At 45.9% G+C, this 13,492-nt stretch overlaps 1 protein-coding gene across 2 annotated transcripts in view; it reads left to right on the top strand.

Annotated features, from left to right (window-relative positions):
• The window catches only part of LOC112238186 (serine/threonine-protein kinase Nek7-like), a 156,570-nt gene that overhangs the window by 121,453 nt on the left and 21,625 nt on the right, over positions 1-13,492 (top strand). For both annotated transcript variants that reach the window (XM_042322475.1, XM_042322476.1), the window contains exon 8: positions 6,378-6,472. In XM_042322475.1, coding sequence (XP_042178409.1) covers positions 6,378-6,472 — 95 coding nt within the window. The remainder of the gene's footprint in view (positions 1-6,377; positions 6,473-13,492) is intronic.

Below are 13,492 nucleotides of genomic sequence, written 5' to 3'. Positions count from 1 at the left end.
TTTCTCCTCCTCATCATCTATTTCTCTCACCCTCCCTCCTTTTCTTCTTTCTCTTTCTCTCCTCTATACTGACTTATTTTCCCGCCCTCTTTCTCCCTCCTCTTCCCTTTCCCCCTTTCTCTCCCCCTTCATCTCTCATCCCCCTCCCCTCTCCTTCCCTCCCTCCCTCCCTCTTTCTGTCCTTCTCTCCCCATGTCTCTCTCTGCATGAGGGGCGGTGAAATGTGTGTGCCTGTGTGTTTGTGTCTGAAAGTTTGGGGCTTTAATGAGTTCAACCAGCCTAGTAGAGAAGAGAAGTGCTGTCTAGAGACCAGTAGAGGCGAGAGGTGCTGGCTAGAGACCAGTAGAGGAGGGAGGTGCTGGCTAGAGACCAGTAGAGGAGGGAGATGCTGGCTAGAGACCAATAGAGGAGAGAGGTGCTGGCTAGAGACCAGTAGAGGAGAGAGGTGCTGGCTAGAGACCAGTAGAGGAGGGAGATGCTGGCTAGAGACCAGTAGAGGAGAGAGGTGCTGGCTAGAGACCAGTAGAGGAGAGAGGTGCTGGCTAGAGACCAGTAGAGGAGAGAGGTGCTGGCTAGAGACCAGCAGAGGAGGGAGGTGCTGGCTAGAGACCAGCAGAGGAGGGAGGTGCTGGCTAGAGACCAGCAGAGGAGGGAGGTGCTGGCTAGAGACCAGCAGAGGAGGGAGGTGCTGGCTAGAGACCAGCAGAGGAGGGAGGTGCTGGCTAGAGACCAGCAGAGGAGGGAGGTGCTGGCTAGAGACCAGCAGAGGAGGGAGGTGCTGGCTAGAGACCAGCAGAGGAGGGAGGTGCTGGCTAGAGACCAGCAGAGGAGGGAGGTGCTGGCTAGAGACCAGTAGAGGAGGGAGGTGCTGGCTAGTTGGTGGTCCAGGCTCATAGCCCAGTAGAGGAACCGGATGATTCCATTCATACATGTTTACCATGACCATACTATCTTCTCTTCCCCTAGAATGCAGCTCAGTTGTCTTAACCAACTGCAATAATGGAAATCAATCCCAACATGACTTCTAGTTCATCTGCATGAATACATTTGTGTGTTTTAATTGTAAATGAATGAATGCTGACGCAGGCAAGCAGGCAGGCAGGCAGGTAGGCTGATGCTCTTTAATCAGCTGCACCAGGAGACCTCCATAGCAACACACACACAGAAACGCATAAACACACGCACGCACACACACCGCCGAGCCTGATAAAAAATAAAAACTGGGCTCTCGCAATCCAGCTCTCTCCCTCTCTCTCTGACCCCGCCTCTCTCTCTGACCCCGCCTCTCTCTCCCTCTCTCTCTGGCCCTGCCTTTCTCTCCCTCTCTCTCTGGCCCGCCTCTCTCTCCCTCTCTCTGGCCCCGCCTCTCTCTCCCTCCCTCTCTGGACCCGCCTCTCTCTCCCTCTCTCTCTGACCCCGCCTCTCTCTCCCTCTCTCTCTGACCCCGCCTCTCTCTCCCTCTCTCTCTGACCCCGCCTCTCTCTCCCTCTCTCTCTGACCCCGCCTCTCTTTCTCTCTCTCTCTCTGACCCCACCTCTCTCTCCCTCTTTCTCTGACCCCGCCTTTCTCTCCCTCTCTCTCTGACCCTGCCTCTCTCTCTCTCTCTCTCTCTCTCTCTCTCTCTCGCTCTGACCCCGCCTTTCTCTCTCTCTCTCTGACCCCGCCTTTCTCTCCCTCTCTCTCTGACCCCACCTCTCTCTCCCTCTCTCTCTGACCTTTTTAGAATTGGAGGGCACACTTTATTATGCAGACCTGACATTTAGAGATACATAAATGTTTTCACATCCCAATTAAAAAACATCCCCCAATAAAAAGTGCACTTTTATTTCTGCACAGATACATATGCTGTAAACTCTTATAGTATTCCACGTCATGGGTTTATTCAAACTAATTCATATCTAGTTTTTATTATTAGTTAGACACGTTCACAGCTAAAAGTTAAAAGCTCTCATATGGCAGGCAAAAATCCAACCAGGAAGTGGGAAATCTGAGGTTGGTCGTTTTTCAACTCATTCCTTATTGAAGATACAGTGGGATATTGGTCATGTTGCACTTCCTAAGGCTTCCACTAGATGTCAACAGTCTTTAGAACCTTGTTTGATGCTTCTACTGTGGGGTGGGGCCGAATGAGAGTGGAATGAGTCAGCGGTCTGCCAGAATGCCTTGAGCTCGTGATGCTCGTTCACGTGAGAGCGAGCTCTGTTCCATCACAATTCTACAGACAAAGGAATTCTCCGGTTGGAACATTATTGAAGATTTATGTTAAAAACATCCTAAAGATTGACTCTATACATCGTTTGACATGTTTCTACGGACTGTAATGGAACTTTTTGACATTTCGTCTGCTCCTAGTGAACGCGCAACGTGAGTTTGGATTTGTTTACCAAACGCGCTAACAAAAGGATCTATTAGAACATAAATGATGGACATTATCGAACAAAACAAACATTTTTGTGCATTCTGTGAAGATCATCAAAGGTAAGTGAGTATTTATAATGTTATTTCTGACTTTTGACTGCAAAATATGGCAGATATCTTTTTGGCTTGTTTGGGCTCTGAGCGCCGTACTCAGATTATTGCATGGTTTGCTTTTTCCGTAAAGCTTTTTTGATATCTGACACAGCGGTTGCATTAAGGAGAAGTTTATCTAAAGTTCCATGTATACCACTTGTATTTTCATCAACATTTATGATGAGTATTTCTGTGAATTGATGTGGCTCTCTGCAAAATCACCGGATGTTTTTGTAACTACTGAACGTAACGCGCCAATGTATAATGAGATTTTTTTATGTAAATATTAACTTTATCAAACAAAACATACATGTATTGTGTAACATGAAGTCCTATGAGTGTCATCTGATGAAGATCATCAAAGGTTAGTGATTCATTCTATTTCTGATTTTTGTGACTCCTCTCTTTGGCTGGAAAAATGGCTGTGTTTTTCTGTGACTTGGCTCTTACCAAACATAATCGTTTGTGGTGCTTCACTGTAAAGCCTTTTTGACATGGGACATTGCGGTGGGATTAACAAGAAGTGTATCTTTAAAATGGTATGAAATACTTGTATGTCTGAGGAATTTTAATTGTGAGATTTCTGTTGTTTGAATTTGGCGCCCTGCACTTTCACTGGCTGTTGTCATATCGATCCTGTTAACGGGATCTCAGCTCTAAGAAGTTTGAAGCTCTAAGAAGTTTGAAGTTTGAAGTTTGAACTAAATATGTATAATATTTGTCTCAGACTATGCTTCCATTATGCCATTTGATTAATCAGGATCCCCATTAGCCAATGGCAACAGCTCGTCTGACTGGGGCCCAACGCATACCGCAATAGACATTACAGAAAATACTTAATAACATGCATACATTTAAAAACGTGTGTGTGTGTGCTAGATCAACCCTCAGTATTTGTCTGGATCTGTCTCTCTTTATCTGTCAGCTGTCTCCCCCCATCAGGCTCACTAGGGCCCTCTGTGGTGGGGCAGTGAACCTACAGCCAGCCCCTGTACATGACTGACTATTGTACTGTCTGACTGTGGGGTCTGGAGCGGGCCAGCCAGCATGGTATTGTACTGTCTGACTGTGGGGTCTGGAGCGGGCCAGCCAGCATGGTATTGTAACGTCTGACTGTGGGGTCTGGAGCGGGCCAGCCAGCATGGTATTGTACTGTCTGACTGTGGGGTCTGGAGCGGGCCAGCCAGCATGGTATTGTACTGTCTGGAACGGGCCAGCCAGCATGGTATTGTAACGTCTGACTGTGGGGTCTGGAGCAGGCCAGCCAGCATGGTATTGTACTGTCTGACTGTGGGGTCTGGAGCAAGCCAGCCAGCATGGTATTGTACTGTCTGGAGCAGCGGGCCAGCCAGCATGGTATTGTACTGTCTGACTGTGGGGTCTGGAGCGGGCCAGCCAGCATGGTATTGTACTGTCTGACTGTGGGGTCTGCAGCGGGCCAGCCAGCATGGTATTGTACTGTCTGACTGTGGGGTCTGGAGCGGGCCAGCCAGCATGGTATTGTACTGTCTGACTGTGGGGTCTGCAGCGGGCCAGCCAGCATGGTATTGTACTGTCTGACTGTGGGGTCTGGCCAGCCAGCATGGTATTGTACTGTCTGGAACGGGCCAGCCAGCATGGTATTGTAACGTCTGACTGTGGGGTCTGGAGCGGGCCAGCCAGCATGGTATTGTACTGTCTGCCTGTGGGGTCTGGAGCGAGCCAGCCAGCATGGTATTGTACTGTCTGGCGCAGCGGGCCAGCCAGCATGGTATTGTACTGTCTGACTGTGGGGTCTGGAGCGGGCCAGCCAGCATGGTATTGTACTGTCTGACTGTGGGGTCTGGAGCGGGCCAGCCAGCATGGTATTGTACTGTCTGACTGTGGGGTCTGCAGCGGGCCAGCCAGCATGGTATTGTACTGTCTGACTGTGGGGTCTGGAGCGGGCCAGCCAGCATGGTATTGTACTGTCTGACTGTGGGGTCTGCAGCGGGCCAGCCAGCATGGTATTGTAACGTCTGACTGTGGGGTCTGGAGCGGGCCAGCCAGCATGGTATTGTACTGTCTGACTGTGGGGTCTGCAGCGGGCCAGCCAGCATGGTATTGTACTGTCTGACTGTGGGGTCTGGAGCGGGCCAGCCAGCATGGTATTGTACTGTCTGACTGTGGGGTCTGGAGCGGGCCAGCCAGCATGGTATTGTACTGTCTGACTGTGGGGTCTGGAGCGGGCCAGCCAGCATGGTATTGTACTGTCTGACTGTGGGGTCTGGAGCGGGCCAGCCAGCTGGTATTGTACTGTCTGACTGTGGGGTCTGGAGCGGGCCAGCCAGCATGGTATTGTACTGTCTGACTGTGGGGTCTGCAGCGGGCCAGCCAGCATGGTATTGTACTGTCTGACTGTGGGGTCTGGCCAGCCAGCATGGTATTGTACTGTCTGGAACGGGCCAGCCAGCATGGTATTGTAACGTCTGACTGTGGGGTCTGGTCTCTCTGGCCAGCCAGCATGGTATTGTACTGTCTGCCTGTGGGGTCTGGAGCGAGCCAGCCAGCATGGTATTGTACTGTCTGGCGCAGCGGGCCAGCCAGCATGGTATTGTACTGTCTGACTGTGGGGTCTGGAGCGGGCCAGCCAGCATGGTATTGTACTGTCTGACTGTGGGGTCTGGAGCGGGCCAGCCAGCATGGTATTGTACTGTCTGACTGTGGGGTCTGCAGCGGGCCAGCCAGCATGGTATTGTACTGTCTGACTGTGGGGTCTGGAGCGGGCCAGCCAGCATGGTATTGTACTGTCTGACTGTGGGGTCTGCAGCGGGCCAGCCAGCATGGTATTGTAACGTCTGAATTCTGGAGCGGGCCAGCCAGCATGGTATTGTACTGTCTGACTGTGGGGTCTGCAGCGGGCCAGCCAGCATGGTATTGTACTGTCTGACTGTGGGGTCTGGAGCGGGCCAGCCAGCATGGTATTGTACTGTCTGACTGTGGGGTCTGGAGCGGGCCAGCCAGCATGGTATTGTACTGTCTGACTGTGGGGTCTGGAGCGGGCCAGCCAGCATGGTATTGTACTGTCTGACTGTGGGGTCTGGAGCGGGCCAGCCAGCATGGTATTGTACTGTCTGACTGTGGGGTCTGGAGCGGGCCAGCCAGCATGGTATTGTACTGTCTGACTGTGGGGTCTGGAGCGGGCCAGCCAGCATGGTATTGTACTGTCTGACTGTGGGGTCTGGAGCGGGCCAGCCAGCATGGTATTGTACTGTCTGACTGTGGGGTCTGGAGCGGGCCAGCCAGCATGGTATTGTACTGTCTGACTGTGGGGTCTGGACGGGCCAGCCAGCATGGTATTGTACTGTCTGACTGTGGGGTCTGGAGCGGGCCAGCCAGCATGGTATTGTACTGTCTGACTGTGGGGTCTGGCCAGCCAGCATGGTATTGGGATTCACAGTCAGAGTGTACAATATCTGTTGGACACCTGTTTCTATTCATGATGAAGGATGGTAATGAGAGCTGAACTGGAGTTGTGATATAGTGGATGAGGGATGGTAATGAGAGCTGAACTGGAGTTGTGATGTCGTGGATGACTGAGTTTCTGTGTGATGTCTGTCTCTCTGAGGTTGTGTGTGATGTCTGTCTCTCTGAGGTTGTGTGTGATGTCTGTCTCTCTGAGGTTGTGTGTGTGCTGGAACAGCTAGGTTAGTGGTGGAACAGGCTAATGGCTGTCTCTCTCTCTCTTTCTGTTCTCTCTGTCTCTCTCTCTTACTTTCTCTCAATTCAATTTCAATTTAAGGGCTTTATATGTATGGGAAATATGTTAACATTGACAAATCAAGTGAAGTAGATAATAAACAAAAGTTAAATAAACACTTTTCCCTGTCTCTCTCTGTCTGTTCCAGTGGGCACCCCCTACTACATGTCTCCAGAAAGAATACATGAAAACGGATACAACTTCAAATCTGACATCTGGTCGCTAGGCTGCCTGCTCTACGAGGTAACGTATATGATACACATTTACTGTACACACACAGACAGATTTGTGAGGTAAAGGTGGATAGGAGAGCTGCAGTGTGTTTGAAGCTAACAGAGACCTCCCAGTGACATATCCATGTGGTTCAGATCAACTGGGTGGATATGATACTGACCAGTTAGATTACTCTGTAGATGAACCACTTCCACCTTACAGATCAGACTGACCAGTTAGATTACTCTGTAGATGAACCACTTCCACCTTACAGATCAGACTGACCAGTTAGATTACTCTGTAGATGAACCACTTCCACCTTACAGATCAGACTGACCAGTTAGATTACTCTGTAGATGAACCACTTCCACCTTACAGATCAGACTGACCAGTTAGATTACTCTGTAGATGAACCACTTCCACCTTACAGATCAGACTGGAGAGAGAGGTGGGGGGGAGCGAGCGAGCGAGAGGATGGTGGAGAGAGGCAGAGCGAAATAGATGGGTTGAGCCAGGCAGAGAGAGAGATACAGGGAGAGGTTGGAGAGTGAGAGATGGGGGGAGAGAGAAATGGGATGGAGAGAGAAGAGAGGGAGAGGGGGATTGGGGAGAGAGAGAGGCAGCGAGAGCGATACAGGGAGAGGGTGGGGAGAGAGGAGGGATGATGGGAAGAGAGAGAGAGTGTGAGTATGTAGCTGGCCTGTGGTGTGTTGTGTGATATTATCTGGCCTTTCTAAACAAGCATCACACGCACCCACTCTGCTCCCATTGATCTGAAAACACTATTCAATGTGTGCATATATGAAGGTCTGACAGGTGTGTGCATTGGAGGTTGGATGATGGCTATATGGATGATGGCTGTATGGATGATGGCTGTATGGATGATGGCTGTATGGATTAGAGGTTGACCGATTATGATTTTTTTCAACGCCGATACCAATTAAGCCGATACCGATTAATCGGTCGATTTAAAAAACTAAAAATTGTAATAATGACAATTACAACAATACTGAATGAACACTTATTTTAACTTAATATAATACATCAATAAAATCCATTTAGCCTCAAATAAATAATGAAACATGTTCAATTTGGTTTAAATAATGCAAAAACAAAGTGTTGGAGAAGAAAGTAAAAGTGCAATATGTGCCATGTAAAAAAGCTAACGTTTAAGTTCCTTGCTCAGAACATGAGAACATTTGAAAGCTGGTGGTTCCTTTTAACATGAGTCTTCAATATTCCCAGGTAAGAAGTTTTAGGTTGTAGTTAATATAGGAATTATAGGACTATTTCTCTCTATACCATTTGTATTTCATTAACCTTTGACTATTGGATGTTCTTATAGGCACTTTAGTATTGCCAGTGTATCAGTATAGCTTCCATCCCTCTCCTCGCTCCTCAACGACAACAGCCACCCTCGAAGCAGCGTTACCCATGCAGAGCAAGGGGAACAACCACTCCAAGTCTCAGAGCGAGTGACATTTGAAACGCTATTAGCACTCACCCCGCTAACTAGCTAGCCATTTCACATCGGTTACACGAGCCTCATCTCGGGAGTTGATAGGCTTGAAGTCATAAACAGCTGCTGGCAAACGTATGAAAGTGCTGTTTGAATGAATGCTTACGAGCCTGCTACTGCCTACCACCGCGCAGTCAGACTGCTCTATCAAATCATAGACTTAGTTATAACATGATAACAATACGAGCCGTAGGTCATTAATATGGTCGAATCCTGAAACTATCATCTCGAAAACAAGACGTTTATTCTTTCAGTGAAATACGGAACCATTCCATATTTTATCTAACGGGTGGCATCCATAAATCTAAATATTCCTGCTACATTGCACAACCTTCAATGTTATGTCATAATTACGTAAAATTCTGGCAAATTAGGCGGCCCAAACTGTTGCGTGTACACTGACTCTGAAGTGACACAATTTCACCTGGTTAATATTGCCTGCTAACCTGGATTTCTTTTAGCTAAATATGCAGGTTTAAAAATGTATACTTCTGTGTATTGATTTTAAGAAAGGCATTGATGTTTATGGTTATGTACACTTTGGAGCAACGATACGCACCACATCGATTATATGCTACGCAGGACACTCTAGATAACTACACATGGTTGATGATATTACTAGTTTATCTCGTGAATATGTTTGATTGATTGTTTTTTATAAGATAAGTTTAATGCTAGCTAGCAACTTACCTTGGCTTACTGCATTTGCGTAAAAGGCAGGCTCCTCGTGGAGTACAATGAGAGGCAGGTGGTTAGAGCGTTGGACAAGTTAACTGTAAGGTTGCAAGATTGGATCCCTGAGCTGACAAGGTAAAAATCTGTCGTTCTGCTCCTGAACAAGGAAGTTAACCCACCGTTCCTAGGCCGTCATTGAAAATAAGAATGTGTTCTTAACTGACTTGCCTAGTTAAATAAAGATTAAATAAAGGTGTAAAAATATATATATTTATTTTTTTATGTATTTTTTAATCGGCCAAATCGGTGTCTAAAAATACAGATAACTTGAAATCGGCCCTAATTAATCGGCAATTCCGATTAATCGGTCGACCTCTATGGATGTTGGCCGTATGGATGTTGGTGGATGTTGGCTGTTTGGATGTCTGTGAGGGTCAACACGTGGGTGTGTGTGCTTTAGGACTGTGTTTGAGAGAACATGAATATTTCAGTGTTCATCCTGGGTTGCTCGATGGGTGAGAGAGACAAACCCATCAATACCTGGCTGCATCTCCTATTCTGTTTGATTGAGGCGTGTGTGTGATGAGGTCTCTACTTCCACATTACATCACTTGACCCGGCCCACCTCCGGTGTCGTGGCAATGGGATGTTGCTTGGGTGGTTCTCCCTCGGCGTCTGGGAGGGCACGGCAACAGCAGGTTGGGCATGTGTAGGTTGATATGTCGTTCTTACCGCACCCCCGGCCCAGACCCGTGTGTGTAGTATTGTAATAGTAACAGTAATAGTGCTGCAATGTCCTTAACCCTATGTAGCTTTATAACCCTACAGTACAGTTGAAGTCAGATGTTTATATACACCTTAGCCAAATACATTTAAACTCAGTTTTTCACAATTCCTGACATTTAATCCAAGTAAAAATTCCCTGTTTTAGGTCAGTTAGGATCACCACTTTATTTTAAGAATGTGAAATGTCAGAATAATAGTAGAGAGAATGATTTATTTCAGCTTGTATTTCTTTCATCACATTCCCAGTAGGGCAGAAGTTTACATACACTCAATTAGTATTTGGTAGCATTGCCTTTAAATGGTTTAACTTGGGTCAAACGTTTCGGGTAGCCTAATACAAGTTTCCCACAATAAGTTGGGTAAATTTTGGCCCATTCCTCCTGACGGAGCTGGTGTAACTGAGTCAGGTGTGTAGGCCTCCTTGTTCGCACACGCTTTTTCAGTTCTGCCCACAAATGTTCTATAGGATTGAGGTCAAGGCTTTGTGATGGCCACTCCAATACCTTGACTTTGTTGTCCTTAAGCCATTTTGCCACAACGTTGGAAGTATTCTTGGGGTCATTGTCCATTTGGAAGTCCCATTTGCAACAAAGCTTTAACTTCCTGACTGATGTCTTGAGATGTTGCTTCAATATATCTACATCATTTCCCTACCTCATGATGCCATCTATTTTGTAAAGTGCACCAGTCCCTCCTGAAGCAAAGTACCCCCACAACATGATGCTGCCACTCCCGGGCTTCACAGTTGGGATGGTACTCTTTGACTTGCAAGCCTCCCCCTTTTTCTTCCAAACATAACGATGGCTATTATGACCAAACAGTTATTTTTGTTTCTCCAAAAAGTACAATCTATGTCCCCATATGCAGTTGCAAACCGTAGTCTGTTTTTTTTATGACGGTTTTGGAGCAGTGGCTTCTTCCTTGCGGAGCTGCCTTTCAGGTTATGTTGATATAGGACTTGTTTTACTGTGGATATAGATACTTTTGTACCTGTTTCCTCCAGCATCTTCACAAGGTCCTTTGCTGTTGTTCTGGGATTGATTTGCACTTTTCGCACCAAAGTACGTTCATCTCTAGGAGACAGAACGCGTCTCCTTCCTGAGCGGTATGACGGCTGCGTGGTCCCATGGTGTTTATACTTGTGTACTATTGTTTGTACAGATGAACGTGGTACCTTCAGGCATTTGGAAATTGCTCCCAAGGATGAATCAGACTTGTGGTCTACAATAATTTTTCTGAGGTCTTGACTGATATCTTTTGATTTTCCCATGATGTCAAGTAAAGAGGCCCTGAGTTTGAAGGTAGGCCTTGAAATACATCCACATGTACACCTCCAATTGACTCAAATTGTGTCAATTAGCCTATCAGAAGCTTCTAAAGCCATGACATCATTTTCTGAAATTTTCCAAGCTTTTTAAAGGCACAGTCAACTTACTGTATGTAAACTTCTGACCCACTGGAATTGTGATACAGTGAATGATAAGTGAAATAATCTGAAATAAACAATTGTTGGAAATTTGCACAAAGTAGATATTTTAACCGACTTGCCAAAACTATAGTTTGTAAGCAATACATTTGTGGAGTGGTTGAAAAACGAGTTTTAATGACTCCAACCTAGTGTATGTAAACCTCTGACTTCAACTTTATATACAGTGCCCTCCATAATTGTTTGGACTGTGAAGCATTTATTCTTGTTTTGGCTTGATACTTCAAAAGTTTGGATTTGATCAGAAATCTAATTTTCTCTCAAATGTTGTGCTCAAATTTGTTTACATCCCTGTTAGTGAGCATTTCTCCTATGCCACACCTAACTACAGTCAAGTCAAGATCCTGGTGAGGACGACAAGCACGCAGATTAGGTTTACGGAGATGGTTTCTGACAGTGTGTGCAGAAATTGTTTTGATTGTACAAACCTTCAGTTTCATCAGCTGTCCGGGTGGCTGGTCTCAAATGAACCCGCAGGTGAAGAAGCCGGATGTGGAGGTCCTGGTCTGGCGTGGTTACACGTGGTCTGCGGTTGTGAGGCCGGTTGGACATACTGCCAAATTTTCTAAAATGACATTGGAGGCGGCTTATGGTAGAGAAATTCACATTTAATTATCTGGCAACAGCTCTGGTGGACATTCCTGCTTGATATGCATATCAAGAAGCTGATTAAACAGCATTATCATTCCACAGGTGCACCTGGTGCTGGGGACAATAAAAGACCACTCTAAAATGTGCAGTTTAGTCACACAACACAATGCCACAAATGTCTCAAGTTTTGAGGGAGTGTGCAATTGGCATGCTGACTGCAGGAATATCCACCAGAGCTGTTGCCAGCTGTTGTAGCTTTATACTCCTAAGTAGCTTTATAACTATAACCTAAATAGCTTTATTCCCCTCTTTAGCTGTGTACCCCCAAGTAGCTGTGTACCCCCAAGTAGCTTTAAAGCTGTGTACCCCCAAGTAGCTGTGTACCCCCAAGTAGCTGTGTACCCCCAAGTAGATTTCTACCCCTGTGTAGCGTTAAACCCCTGTGTTGTGTCATACCCCATATGTAGCGTCATACCCCATATGTAGCATTATACCTGTGTGTAGCTTATTACTCCTGTGTAGCGTTATAACCCTATGTAGCACTATAACCCTATGTAGCATTATAACCCTATGTAGCGTTATAACCATATGTAGCGCTATAACCCTATGTAGCGTTATAACCATATGTAGCGTTATAACCCTATGTAGCGTTATAACCCTATGCAGCGTTATAACCCTATGTAGCGTTATAACCCTATGTAGCGTTATAACCCTATGTAGCGTTAAACCCCATATGTAGCATTATACCCGTATGTAGCTTATTTCTCCTGTGTAGCGTTCAAACCCCTATGTAGCATTATACCCCATGTAGCGTTATAACCCTATGTAGCGTTATAACCCTATGCAGCGTTATAACCATATGTAGCGTTATAACCCTATGTAGCGTTATAACCCCATGTAGCGTTATAACCCCATGTAGCGTTATAACCCTATGTAGCATTATAACCCTATGTAGCGTCAAACCCCATATGTAGCATTATACCCGTGTGTAGCTTATTACTCCTGTGTAGCGTTATAACCCCTGTGTAGCGTTATAACCCCATGTATCGTTATAACCCCATGTAGCGTTATAACCCTATGTATCGTTATAACCCTATGTATTTTTTATACTGCTTTACTTTATACCCCTATATAGCGTCATACCCCTAAACAGCTTAATACCCCATATAGCTTTTAACCCTAAATAACTTTACACCGCTATATAGCTTTATACCCCTATATAGCTTCATACCCCAATGTAGCTTCATACCCCTATGTAGCTTCATACCGCTATGTAGCTTTATACCCCTATGTAGCTTTATACCCCTATATAGCTTTTTACCCCAAAATAGCTGTATAGCCCTATATTGCTTTAGTGTATACTCCTATATAGCTTTATTCCCCTATATAGCTTTATAACATAGCTTTATAACCATGTATAGCTTTATAACCATGTATAGCTTAATGCCCCTGGATGTTTGACCTTATAATAAAAGATGAGAACATGCGTCCTTAAAGGCATCTGTATACTGTAGCTCTGCTGTGAAAACGCTTACATTTTTAGTTCATTTCACACTTTTAACATCTAATTAAAAATGTGTCACATAGTATGCCAGTGTTATCCACTGAGCATTACCTTGGTGCCTTCTCTTCCTACTGCTGGCCCTACTGTCATAGTTTAATGTGATAGCTTAGTGAATTAATTTGTGTGTATGTGCCTACACACACATTCTCTCTCTTAGGTCGGCATGAATTAATACAGCACATTATATCACATTAACAGACATAAAATAGCATCTAACTTTGTTTTCCCTCATAATTTGTCATGCGCTAAGACTGAAGAAAGAAAGGGGGAGGGCTGATTCCATCTGAGAGGCTGTTCTCTACAACAGGGGAGGGCTGATTCCATCTGAGAGGCTCTTCTATATAACATACAACAGGAGGAGGGAGGGCTGATTCCATCTGAGAGGCTGTTCTCTACAACAGGGGAGGGAGGGCTGATTCCATCTGAGAG

Source organism: Oncorhynchus tshawytscha, linkage group LG05 (genome assembly GCF_018296145.1).
Source record: "Oncorhynchus tshawytscha isolate Ot180627B linkage group LG05, Otsh_v2.0, whole genome shotgun sequence".
In the NCBI taxonomy this organism is placed as follows: Eukaryota; Metazoa; Chordata; class Actinopteri; order Salmoniformes; family Salmonidae; genus Oncorhynchus; species Oncorhynchus tshawytscha.
The sequence above is the reverse complement of the archived record's forward strand: the minus strand, read 5'-3'. Positions and strand labels throughout refer to the sequence as shown.